The sequence below is a fragment of the Bos indicus x Bos taurus genome, chromosome 26, assembly GCF_003369695.1.
Source record: "Bos indicus x Bos taurus breed Angus x Brahman F1 hybrid chromosome 26, Bos_hybrid_MaternalHap_v2.0, whole genome shotgun sequence".
NCBI classification, from domain to species: domain Eukaryota; kingdom Metazoa; phylum Chordata; class Mammalia; order Artiodactyla; family Bovidae; genus Bos; species Bos indicus x Bos taurus.
In genome coordinates this window covers 36,527,079-36,541,177 of record NC_040101.1, presented here as the reverse complement: position 1 = coordinate 36,541,177, position 14,099 = coordinate 36,527,079, and the positions used below count along the sequence as shown (strand labels likewise).

The following is a 14,099-nucleotide window of genomic DNA, read 5'->3' as shown; positions in this document are numbered from 1 at the left end:
TGCAGTACTCCAACTTTCCATCCTCCTAGGGGGAATGACAAGCCCCAACTCGGCCAGGGACAAACAATTTTCTGAACAGCCCTCTGGTCTCCTGCAGGACCGTGACCTGCCCACCCTCTGAGGCACTGGGCTCTCTGCCAGCTGGCCTTTGTCATGTGAGCCAGGGTGGGAAGGCCAGTGGGGATGCTCAGCTGGGTCTGCTTCCTTCTACACACTTCTCCCCGCCCTGGCCGGTATCAGTCAAGCTCTTCCCTTGGTCTCTGAGCCAAAAGGTGGGACAGCCAAGTCCCACACCTTGCTTTCTACCAGATGGGCAGCCATGGCAGCCAATCCCATCACAGGGAACCCTGGCAAGCTCCTTTACTTGTGGGGAGCCCTCTGAATTCCCCAGCCAGCCTACCCTTTCCCTCTGGATTAGCCCATAAAACTGTTCCTCAGAGTGTGGCTGCCCTGCAGTAGAGTCAGCAGGGCGGTTACAGATTCCCAGGACCCTGAGTCACACTTTTCCTTTAGTTAATTCTTATACCCAGGAAGTTTGAGGAACAATTGTCTAGAATAGGTGGAGGGGTGGGTGGAGGGCTGGGGGGCAGGGAAGGCAGTGGGCAAAGCCAGATCTGGGGAAAGGGGAACGTGTGCAGTTTTTGTTAAAGTACATCCAGTGTGACCATACAGGTTCACATTTGAGAAATGGACATAGAAATCAATAATTAACAGAATAAAGTAGGAAGCAGAACTCCATCAAAACCTACTCAGCAGGCCTAGTTACCTGCACCCTCCCGTGGCTTCCCCTCCTTACTCCACACTGAGACTGTCTAAGGGCCTTGAGGCCTTTGTCCTGCTCATCACGAGGAGGCAGGGGTTTCAGAAAACCTAGAACCTCCTAGTCCATGCAGTGGTTCCCAAACCTAGCCATGCACAAGCCCTCTGAGTTGGGGTGTAACAAACTCCATGTCCAGATTCTGGAATCACTGACCTAGCCTGGAGGCTGCAGTAAGATTTGCAGGATTCAGGGATAGCCCCTCTGCATCATAGCCCTTGCTACAGACGGTGCCACTTTAACAGGGGAAGGAGCTGAGTAGAAGCCCAACTCTCCTCAGCAAAGCCCTCCAGGGCAGAGAGGCTATGAGGCCAGGGGAGGGTTAACTAGCCTAATTCCTGGCGTGTAGAAGATGTCCAAGAGTTACTTCTTGAATAAATGATGTAACTGGCTATTTTGCTATTTGCTCCTGACCAATTCTGCTATTCATTCAGTCCTCAAAGTTCTGACTCTATGCGTGCCTGTTCTAGAGTTCAGCAGAACTCCCAGGCTCTGTCTCTAATGCCCTCATCCATTAGAATCAAGGTTGAGTTTTCATTCATTCATCTATCCATCCATCCATTCATTCATCAATCAAGCACTTGGACCTTATAAAGGGGGCCAACATAACATAGTGATTAAGACTGATTCAGACTCATCCTTGTACTACAGATTGCGTAACTTTTCTGAGCCTCAGTTCTTTCATCTGCAAAGTGGGGGTGATGGCAGCTCCTACCTAACAGTGCTGTTATTAGTGATTAAAGGGATGATCTAATAAGTGGTTAACATTGCTATTCATTATTATTTCAGACACTATTCTAGAAAAAGGGATCTTAAAAATCACACGACTCCAAGTCAGTGCTTACAGGGAACGCTTGTCTGAACTCATGCACAGCATAAAGCACAGGGAGGTGGGTTTATCTATGTGGAGTGTGGGCAGGCGGGCATGAAGACATGAATGAACAGATAAAAATCATTTGTAACTGCCCATAGTCATTTCTATACAATCACTGTGCAGAGCTCTTAAAACTAATCCTTTCTCTTATATACATCAAATAGCTCCCTCCCCACGCTCAATGCTATATATACTGTGAATCTGCATGGAAAACAATTTTTATTTTCAGGGTTAGACAGGAAGTAAATTTCAACTATAGCTGAATTCTCATTAAATCCAAATAGTGGAATCAGAATGAATTTTTAAAGCCATAGGTCTCATAAGACGTTTCATTATAAAACAGACCCCAGAACAATCCTTATATAAAAAGCCTTTCTAAACCAGCACATACACACACACACAAACACACTTTACCCTATCTTTTCTCCCTGTTTCCCCTACTTCATTCTTCTTCATCATACTTACAACCATCTGATAAACACTATGTGAATTTATTTTTTATTGTCTGTTCCTTCCACTCAGATGTGAGCCCCATGAAAGGCATGTAGAACCCCAGTACCTAGAGCAGTATCTGACACAGCAGGCATTACCAAACATTTGTTGAATTAATAAACTGATACATCACTGAAGACAGTCCAATGATCTTGCAAATGATTTATAGGTTATAAAGCTTCATCTCCTAAAAGATAGTCCTCCAAGTGCAATTAAGAGATAATTACAGCTCTTGGCATTATGAAATGCCTTTCTCTTTCAGTCTCTCTGGGTGTTTTTCTCCAGGGCTGTGATCCACCTTTATTTACTTGCAAGATGGTAACGGATGCCAGTAGGGCTGCGGCAGCTACTCAATTGGTCTCCCCAAACAGCGGGTTCAGCCTTTCCGGTACCCAGAGCCGGCCAGCCCAAACCAGCTTTGATCTTTGCATAGCTCTGCCGCTTCACTGAAAACACAGTTTAAAATCAGAATTGGGAATTCTGTTTCAAGTAACATCTGCCTCCAGTTTAGATTTTTACAGAGCCTCAGAAGCTACTCTAGAAGCTACCTGAACCCTTCTCAACAACCACAGTGGGGAAACGGAAAGGTCACGGGGACAGCCTCAATAAATCCCCCTGCCAGGTTTATATGCAGCAACAGCAGAAACTAGGCTCACTATTAGGGGAAATAAAAGTACTGAAAGCTTGAACACAAGGTCTTTTGTACATCAGAAAATAAGAATTTCTCATAAGCAATACCACACTGTCCCATCAAATTAATTTCATTCCAAACTGCAATTCTTCTGTTTTCTCTAAGAAAAAACAACAGAAAACACACACAAAAATACCCTTGCCTAGGGAGTCAGTACATTCCATAGCCCAGGCTTGGCCTTTTTCTAATGCTATAGCCCTAAGTACCACCCTGTGAGTCTGTGTTATTTATGATAGTCACTCACTTTTACACCCTGGCACCCTGGCCCTCACCCAAACACACATACACAGGAAATAAATAAACCTTGGAAAGTCTGAGGTTAAATTCTGGATTTATCAGGTTAAATCCACGTGGTTCCAATTAAAGAGCTGGGTGACTTCAAGAAACTTGGTGAACCTCTCTGAGCCATATTTTCCTCAGCTTGAAGATGTCAATAAGCCTGTCTGACTGAAAGTCATTATAAAGATTTAAACCAAATATGTGTGGAGCAGTTTTAACACAATTCCTGGTCCAGGGTAAGCCCACAATAGATATTAGACATTATATTGTTCATCATGAAATTTATGTTTTTCTTAGTTATATTAAAATTTGCCCTTTATTGAGGAAGTAATCCAGCGACCACTATAAAGACTCTTGCCAAAGGCCACCCAACCAGTAGGTAGCAGAGCCAACACCAAACTAATCTCATGATCACACAGCTGACCACTTGTCTCCATCACTTCTTATGCAAGAACTTGGGTAAATTTCCTCTTAGATATATTGTGAAGTTGTTATCTCCTTCTTACACATAAGTAAAACAGATGATTTACTCTCAGATGATGTCTCCAACTTCACTCTGCATTTGTGTGGGGATATATGTGACGGTTTCAAATATACAAGTACACACATATGGAGGGGGAAGAAAAAGAATACTAGAAATGCAAACTCTTAATTATGGTCATTTTATCTCAGACATTGTAATTTGCATCTCTACCCATTCAATTTGGATTTTTTTTTTTTAATATATCTTCCACTTCTCTACTTTACATGCTCAAGCTACCTTCCCAAACCTGTAGAATATGATAATACCTGTTTCACTGTCTATGCCTACTCATAATACCCTAATAATGTGTGTGTTTAATAATGATTTTTCTGTTTTTTTTTTCTTCACATTACTGAGGTAAAATCCTTCTGAGTACCTTGTTGTGGTTTAGTTGCTAAGTCATGTCTGACTCTTTGAGACCCTAAGGACTGTAGCCCGCCAGGCTCCTCTGTCCATGGGATTTCCCAGGCAAAAACACTGGAGTGGGCTGCCATTTCCTCCCAGACTACTACCTACTGCTCATGAATTAGGAGGTTTTCCCACTCCGGATGGTGGGAATATTAACTGTTCTCAGCCCTCGGGTAGTTGCCTCATTGACTAGTACTCACCTGAAGAGTCAAGAAGAACCCTTTGCAAACCTTAAGAATGGTGTGGGGGGTGTGTGAGTGTTACATGGCTGTGTGTATGACTCTAGACTCCCACCTGTACCTCCACAATTTGGAAGACAACTAGGATCTGCCCATTTAGCACTGCAGCCTGGAAATACTCTCCAGGCCAGAAGCCGGGTTGCTCGGGGAACTCAGCTCATTCACTCCCCTCCTGGGGATCACTGTCCTGTGCTGCCAGTGCCCAATATCTGAAGCCATTGTGGCATGTATTTCACCTACTTTTTTGATTGTGTCAGCAGAGAGGGCAAACCTGGTCCCTGCTACATCATCTTGGCATGAGCAGCACACATTTGAAAACTTGTAAAAATCTTTCATTCCTACATTTCCAGGCTCCCGAAGACGATTTTTCTTTAGAAACTCAAGTGGAGTGCCAGCAGGGTCCGGATGTCAAGGGATCAGGGTCTCAGCCTCAACCCTTCTGAGCCTCAGGTCTCATCTCCACTTCTCAAGGTCATTGTGAAGATCACATGAGATGAGATACCTTCTCTGAACTCATCTCGTAGGGAATGAGCTTAAGTGATTATTCAGTAGCATGAAATGACTGCTTAAACTCTTACCTAGGAAGGAGGTACCAATATTCTGATAATGAGTGGGAGTTTCTTTTTTTGGGCAAGATTAGAAAAATTTAAGCTAGGGAGTTCCCTAGTGGTCAGGATTCAGTGCATTCACTCCAGTGGCTCAGATTCAGTCCCTGGTCAAGGAACTGAGATTTTGCAAGCCTCACAGTACAGCCATGAAAAGGTAAAAGATAATCATTCCACCTACATTTTGGTTCCTCTAGGTGGTCAGAGGTTCTCAGTATAATGGAAAAATCAAGAGTACAGGTCTGACTATAAAAGTTAAGAATACACCTGACATATACCTGCTGTGTGACCCTGAGCAGATGACTAAACTCTCTGAGAAAAAATCTGCGTGTGTGTGTGTGTGTGTGGAACTGGTGGGATAAAGTGTTTGAAGGGTTCATTAAGGGACAGCCACATTGCCTGTCTGCAAAGGGAACTCTCATTCTTCAGCTGCTGGGAAAAGCCTTCCACTCTGACATTTCAGCTAAATATACCAGTTCATGTTTATCATGTGACCAAGGGTTCCTCTGGCTCTTCCCTCACTTTCTTTCAGTTCACAAGGCTGGTTGGATGACTGTAAAATGAGGAAAAACAGAGTCTGCACAGAACAGCCCCACCAGCTCCCTACACCTGGGGAGGAACACTGCTGATGCGCCAGCGCTGTGAGTGCTCAGACTGCCCAGTCCAGTTCCTGTGGGTGTGGGCTCCGAGCTCAGGCAAACCCAGGCAGCCCAGTGCAGTTTGCTTACATGCCTGGGGGCTGCAGACTCTGCAAGAGAGCTCTTTTTACATAGTTGGTCTCCAAGGCAACAGGAAAGTCCACAGGCAGGACATGCCTTACACCTGTAGAAAATTCCTTTGCCCCCACCCAGTGCTTCCAGGTGAAGAAGACGTTCCCATAAGAGCAGTGAACACAGTCCCAAAGCCAGATCTTTAGTAGAAAAGCCTAGCTGAAAACACAAGGCCAAAATACACAAATATTTTGGATAAACAAACCTAAAACATTGCCCTGCTGTCATCCAAGAGGCCCCTGTGTCTTCATCAGGTATAAAATAAATATATAGTGTTCTCCCAGTATTGTTTTCCCTGCTTCCTAACTGATTGCTACATCCAACCTCCCCACAGAAAGCTTAAGCAATATTTTAAAAATGACAGGTAGATCATACTCAGTACTCTTTAGTGGATTTCCATCCTGCTAGCAATGAAATCCAAAGCTTGCACCATGGCTCAACAAAGCCAGGTATGTTGTGGCTTTGCCGATCTCATCTCCTTCCCCGTCCCAGCCCTCTGACCTCCTGATCTTGCTCCAGTACCCCCAAGGACACTTCTGCCTCAGGGCCTTTGCACGTGTTCTTCTCTCTGCCAAGAATATTCTTTCCCCCAGAAAGCTGCACGGCTCATTCTTTCACTTTATTTAGGTGTCTGCTCAAGTGTCACCTTATTACCACCTCATATAAAACTTTCCCCCACTCTCAATAAACTATCCTTTCACTCTAGTTTTATTCTTGGGCTACGACAGTTTTCTCCATAGATTACAGCACTTCAGAGGACCTGATCTATTATATATTTCTTCATATATTTGTCCGGAGAAGGCAATGGCATCCCACTCCAGTACTCATGCCTGGAAAATCCCATGGATGGAGGAGCCTGGTAGGCTGCAGTCCGTGGGGTCGCTAAGAGTCAGACATGACTGAGCGACTTCACTTTCACTTTTCACTTTCATGCATTGGAGAAGGAAATGGCAACCCACTCCAGTGTTCTTGCCTGGAGAATCCCAGGGACGGGGGAGCTTGGTGGGCTGCCGTCTATGGGGTTGCACAGAGTTGGACAGGACTGAAGCGACTTTGCAGCAGCAGCAGCATATATTTGTCTTTTTTGTTTGTTTGTTTCCTGTTTCTCTCTCCCCCAAGTATGTAACATTCAGGAAAGCAACAACTTTGTTTGAAACAAATGAGAGCTCTCAGGCCAGCCTGCCAGGCTTTACTGCCATGTTAAAATAGAGGAGGCATCAAGTAACAAGGCCTGAACCAGGCTGGTAGGTGTGACCAGAAGTAAGAAGCACAAGGCACAGCAGAAAGAAAGGAAAGGAAGATCTGGCAAAACAGATTGGATGGGAGGTAAAAGGTAGAAGATCCAGAGAGACCCGACTGAGGTTTTGAGACCAGTGGTCACTCTCCACCACTCTGGTGGCCACCAGCCACATGTGGTGAGGAAACACTTAAAATGTGGCTAGTCTGGACAGAGATGTGCTGTTGGTGTGAAATACACACTGGATTTCAAAGACTTAATAAGGAAATATGTATGTGAAATGTTTCAATGATTTTTAAAATATAGATTACATATAGAAATGATAATATTGGATATATTCAGTTAAATAAAATATAGCATTAAAATTCTCATCTGTTTCTTTTTGTTTTATAACATGATTGTTAGAAAAAAAATTTTTTTAATGTTTATTTCTTTAGCTGTGTAGGGTCTTGGTTGCAGCACACAGGTTTAGTTGCCCTGCAGCATGTGGGATCTTAGTTCCCCGACCAGGGAACAATCCCAGGTTCCCAGCAGTGGAAGGTGGATTCTTAACCACTGAAACACCAGGGAAATCCAGAAAAATTTTAATTACACATGCAGCCTGCGCATATTTCTATTGGAGAGGGCTGGTCTAGAATTCAAACAGTGGTACCACTTGCAGAAAGAGAAGAAAGAAGAGAAAGGACTGTTCGTACTAATAGATAGAAGGTTATAGTGAGGCTCAACTACTTGCTTTCCTAGAACTTTGAAATCAGTGAAATAAAACTGTCCTCTGGGAGTTGGAGTGAAGCTAGAAAATCACATACTTGCTTCAAAGCTGAGATGTACAGCATAACCTTCAAAAGCTAGAATGTTTTTTTGATCTAAGAGAGTAGGGCCAAAACCTGCCAAAATGTATTTATGTACCTTAAGGGGGAAAAAAAAAAAATGCATCGGTCACAAGAGGCATTGGTTAGCAATGCTACACGGGAGAAAGGATCTTGTGAAAAGTGACATAGGTACTATCTATCAAAGCACTGTCCAGGCTATCAGTCTGACGCCAGGAAGCAGAAGACCCCAATGACTAGGATGACCATGTATCTCACTGTCCAACCCAAGTCACTGTTGACAGCAAAAGGGACATCATAAATCATTGTGCTGGGATAATAAACCAGGACGATCCAAAGTCAGTCAGAGTATATAGTCACCCTATCTCAACTAATTTACTCTAATTTATTGCTCTCATTGCAGCCTTCTGATCCTACCAAATGTACATGAGGCTAAGACATACATCTGAAAAGAAATTCACATTACTAAACACCGGGACGCTTCTTCAACTGATGTGGGCATTTAGTATCAGGAGTCTTACCCTCTCCCCCAATCCCGTTATTAACAGTACATCTTACAGTCAATGATGTCTTATAACCAAAAATACAGAGTAACTTGGTTTCCTATGTGGTACGACATGAAGGAAAATAGACATTTCTCCAAAGAAGACAAACAGAGGGCCAGAAGGCATGTGAAAAGATGCTCAGTGTCACTAATTATTAGATAAATGCAAATCAAAACTACAATGAGATATCGCTTCACACCAGTCAGAATGGCCATCATCAGAAAGTTTACAAATAACAAACGCTGGAGGGAGTGTGGAGAAAAAGGAAGCCTCCTCCATTGTTGGTGGGAATGTAAACTGGTATAGCCTCTGCAGAGAACAGTTTGGAGGTTCCTTAAAAAAACCAAAAATAGAGCTATCGTATGATCCAGCAGTCCTACTCCAGGGCATACATCTGGAGAAAAGCACACTTTGAAAAGATACATGCACCACAGTGTTCACTGTACAATAGCTAAGACATGGACTCAACCCAGACGTCTACTGACAGGGACAAATGAACACAGCAGATGTGGTACATATATACAGTGGAATATTAGCCATTAAAAAGAAGGAAATAATGCTATTTGCAGCAAGATGGATGGACCTACAGATTATCATACCAAGTTAAGTAAATCAGAGAGATTATTGTATGGTATCACTTAGATGTGGAATCTTAAAAATGATACAAATGAACTTCTTCACAAAACAGAAATAGACTCACAGACTTAGAAAACTTACGGCTACCAAAGAGTAAAGCTGGGAGAAGGGGAGGGATAAATCAGGAGTTTGGGATTAACATATATACACTGCTATATTTAAAATAGATGATCAGCAAAGACCTACTGTATAGCACAGGGAACTCTAGTCAATACTCTGTAATAACCTATATGGGAAAAGTCTGAAAAATAGATATATGTATATGTATAACTTAATTATTTTGTTGTGCACTTGAAACTAACATCGTAAATTAACTATAATACCTTAACACTGTAAATCAACTATACCCTAATATAAAAAAATTTTTTTTAATTTAAATTTATTAATCAGAGAGCAGGAATGCCCTCCTCAACCAGGCAATTAATTTCCACTGGAAAATAACAAGTATTATGATTTTAGAGTTGAACAATTCTTACTGAGCTTAGTTAATTTGAACTGATAACCTAAGATTGCATTCTGAGTCTAAGGCCAAAGTCTAGATCAAGGACTGGGGTGAATTTACTGGGGTCATTCAGTCCCATGGGAACCTCACCTTTACCCAGGAGACAACCCTCTGTACCACTCCTGGGGACTACCACGACTCTTCCCCGTCTGAAACTGGTAGAGGCAGTAAGGCAAGGAATCTGGTTTCAATTTGTGAGACATTAAAATGGAAGCAGTGCTGGAAAGAGAACCTGAATGAGATGCACGTGGGGCACACGTAATCAGAAGAAGAAATGATTTTGTGTCCAATAAAGCTACAGTTTGGATAAACCATCAGTGCCTACATGTAATTAACAAAGAAATTGCAGGAGTGTGAACAGGTTTCTCTGTAAGTACCTGTTGGATACAAATTGGATAGACTAGTGGTGGCTTCCAGAGAAGGCGATGGTATCCCACTCCAGTACTCTTGCCTGGAAAATCCCATGGACAGAGGAGCCTGGTGGGCTGCAGTCCATGGGGTCACGAAGAGTTGGACACGACTGAGCGACTTCACTTTCACTTTTCACTCTCATGCATTGGAGAAGGAAATGGCAACCCACTCCAGTGTTCTTGCCTGGAGAAACCAAGGGACGGGGGAGCCTGGTGGGCTGCCATCTATGAGGTCGCACAGAGTCGGACACGACTGAAGCAACTTAGCAACAGCAGTGGTGGCTTCATGTTTCCAACCTCTTAGGAATACAGCAATCACAGTGATTGATTAGCTACGTCTGATGTTGGCTCATAAGTGGGAAGGGGGTCAGCGGACAGAATTAAAGCACAATGATATTGAAAACATTATGTTATTAAAGATGTTTTCCTTCAACAAAACAAACAATAGTACAACAATATGTAAAATGACAAAAACAATCAAAATCAACTTACTTATTTTGTCCAATTGTCTCAAAATCTTTCACAACAATCTCAAGGGATGATGAAAAATCCAGCGGTATACCCCGCAAGTCAAACTCCAAAATCTGTCCACAGAAAGGTTATGGAGACAAAAAGTCTGTTAAAAGGATCTGGGAGTATAATAAGATGCACCAATACTATTAATAAACACTGGTTCATCTTCACCAATGACAATCTTTTCAAGTCCTCAATTCTACAGTGAGACAGAAGTGATCAAATTCTGAACCTGGAAGCTGCTGAGACTTGTGGGAAAGCACACCAGACTTAGCCTCAGAGGGCCTGGTAGCTACTCCTAGCTCCCTGTTTTCTAGGCTCCTTAGCTTTGAACAAGACCAAATCCATCTCATGGGCGGAGATCTAGACTTAACGCCTACCACAACTGTCGCATGAATAGAATGAAATCTGTATATGAAAAATGCTTTAAGGGTTAATTTTAAATTAATCATATTACTAGTGAACAAAGAGATGAATAAATCTAAGAAAACATTTTCTGAATTGCATCAGCCCCTTATTTTTAAGCCCCACCACAGTCAGTGCGGTAGTCAGGCAAGTCTCTCATCTTAAAGCAGTAAATTGCTTTCTAAGGGTAAATATTAAAACAAACAAACAAACAAAAAAAGAAATCCACTTAGCACCACTGATGCCTTTAATTATGTAACAAATGAATTCAATAAAGCAGTTCCTGATTATGTTTGATATGGATGGAGGAGGCATCTCACAGGTCATATTAGAAGATGCCCACCAACCCCAATGGGTTTGGGATTGGCATTTCATTTAGGTTTGGTTTCAGTTATAAAATTTCAATTGGGAAATTTCCTTGATAAACATATATGCATTATAAGGAAAAATGTGTCAGAAACAAAATAGTGTGAGATGGATGATGCCCTGTGGAAAACAACCCCACTCATGTGACCACACTCCTCTCTGCCATTGGCCACATGGATTGAGCACAAACTTAAGTGGTATGCTACCACTAAAAAAAAAAAAATTAAATTATTGGACTTCCCTGGTGGCTCAGATGGTAAAGAACCTGCCTGCAATGCAGGAGACCCAACTTTGATCCCTGGATCAGGAAGATTCCCTGGAGAAGGGAATGGCAACCCAATCCAGTATTCTTGCCTGGAGAATTCCAAGGATAGAGGACCTGGTGGGCTATAGTCCATGGGATTGCAAAGAGTCGGACACAACTAAATGCATACATGTATGTACTTTTTGTTTTAGTCTTGGAGCTGTGTGTGAGGTGCTAGGATCCCATAGTGCCCACAGGGATCAACCCGACAGGCCTCTGCTCTCAGGGAGCTGGTAGTCCAGCTGGCTGTATTCTGGGTTCCAGTGAAACTGCAGCAGTGGAATTTCCTCTCAACCTATATGAGACCAGCAGGGCTTTTCAGGAAGGCACCAGGAAACTTTCAGTCTTGGCCTCATCCAATGAGAATGAGTAATCTTTATCTTATAGGGATACTGAAACTAGTTAGGAGGGGAACAGGGGAAGAGGTTTGCAGTTGGTGAAGGGGAAGTCTTCATAGCCTGGTAACTTAGCAAAATAACAAAGATATTTATCACTGTACTTTTCCAGAAAGGTTTGACCTAGCTTTTGGAAAAACAATGGGGTGGATGATAGACTTTTCAAAAATTAGTCAGCATAGGAAAATCCTACTCAATAGAAAGAATTTAAAACTTCACATATCTATAAATATATTAAACACTGAACCATTTATAAAATAAAGTCAACAGGCGGAGGAGGTATATAAATTACATTACTTCAATACAATATTACACAAGTAATTAAAAGATTTTCAAATGGAATGAGAAAGGTATATGCTCAGGATATAATAGTAAGAAAAAGATAGGAAACTGTACTCACTATATACTTATTTGCTGATTTTAAAACATAATAAATATATTCACTCAATAAACATTTATTGATACCTCTGAGATGTTATCAACAGTCACTTCTGGATAGTAGGGTCAAAAGTAATTTTTTAAAGCTGAAGTTTTCAAAATTTCTACATTAAGTATGTATTACTTTTATCAACATAAAAAAAATGACTTCCAGACACTCCAAGTATCATGGATTACACTCAATTAATCACATGCAGATATGGTTTTAATTACTGAGCTTCCCTTCTGGGGCTCTGGAGAGGATCTAATCCCACCCCCTGCTCTAATTTGCAGCATAACTGGAAAAGGTCACACAGCAAGTTCATGCCTGCACCAAGCTAGAACCCCAGCCTCCTCACCCTATCCAGGCTCCACTCGCCACACCACCACTGTGCAGACGTCACTGTTATGTCTCCTTGAACTGCTCTGCTGTCTTTGGGCCACAAAGGGAGATGGAGGGGGTGAGGGCGAAAGGGCAGAGATTCTCCTTCCAAATGGAAGGGTTAACCTCTGACCAAAGATGAGCAATCAGAGGTAGCTTATCCAGTGAAACAAAATTGTAAAATAATGAAGGTACCTCATTCCAGACAGGGTTGAGTTCATTATCGACTTTCTTTGTTTTCTTTTTCTCATCTGCAAATAAAAAATAAGAGATAGCAATCAATTAGAAGTATCTGAAGATCCAACACTTTGGCCACCTGATGCAAAGAGCCAACTAATTGGAAAAGACCCTGATGCTGGGAAAGACTGAGGGCTGGAGAAGGGGGCGACAGAGGATGAGATGGTTGGATGGCATCATCACCTCTAAGGACATGAGTTTGAAACAACAGAACCAGTGTCATCCACTCATTCATTCAAAGAACCTTCCCTGAGGGAAGGTACAACGCCTACATTTTACCTTCATCTGACTAGGGTGGGGACTACCTGAATCAGTTTGCCAAAGTGAACAGCATTTTTGGCCTAAAAAAATGTTTTCCCATCCCTAAAGAGCCAAGAGTTGGGAGACTCAAAATCACAGACATGCCATAAGCCTCTGCTTCTCTCTCACCAAATCCTGCAAACCAAAGTCACCCAGAGCTTGTGTGTCTCCCCAGCTTATTGTGGAAAGTCAACAAAGGTAACCTTTGACCCACAGGTATCCCATTTGATAAATGAGGATACTGAGACTCCAAGGAGTTGAGAAACGTGTCTGACCTCATATGCAGGAGTGGTGCCTAATATAAACCTGGAATTTCAGCTCTGAAGCCCATGCTGCCTTTGCAAGTGATAAGACCCCAACACAGCTTAAAGATTAAGCTAGACTTGCTCACTGACATGAATCTGAGCAATCTCCGGTAGATAGTAGAGGACAGAGGATCCTCATGCCGCAGTCCATGGGGTTGCTAAGAGTTGGACATGACTTCGCGACAGATTTTCAGACCCCTTCTCACAGACCTAATACAAGGTAATAATTAGTAGATGAATGCTTTCTAGGACCAGCAGAGAATTGGGGATTTTCCTTACTCCTGGATCATTTTTTTCCTGAAGACACAAGGTGTTCTTTCTGTGTGTCTGAGACTGGACAGTATACCTACCCAGATGAGCAAATGTTAATTCAGCTCGTGCTTAAAGTTTCCTTGGAGCAAAGTCCAAAGAGCAGGGGCTTCTATTGAATCCCTAAGTCCCCAAATACGTAACAAAATAAAAGCTAATGTTTGAGTACAAAAGGTTTTCTAAGCCTTAGCTCCTCTGTTTTCAGGGAGGAAAAAACCAGTTTTTCTTCCTGTGTGTCTCCTTTACTATCACACAGAACACTCACAACATTCTGACAGCAGAATGTTGCTGCATTGGGCGGGGATTGTTCC

The 14,099-nt window shown here is 42.5% G+C and overlaps 1 protein-coding gene across 5 annotated transcripts in view; it reads right to left on the bottom strand.

Moving 5' to 3' along the window:
* MYOF (myoferlin) overlaps positions 1–14,099 on the bottom strand; it is a 178,747-nt gene that overhangs the window by 137,456 nt on the left and 27,192 nt on the right. For all 5 annotated transcript variants that reach the window (XM_027529445.1, XM_027529440.1, XM_027529441.1 and 2 more), the window contains exons 2-3: positions 12,833–12,888; positions 10,348–10,439 (exon numbers count right to left, since the gene is read on the bottom strand). In XM_027529445.1, the coding sequence (XP_027385246.1) occupies positions 10,348–10,439; positions 12,833–12,888 (148 nt within the window). The remainder of the gene's footprint in view (positions 1–10,347; positions 10,440–12,832; positions 12,889–14,099) is intronic.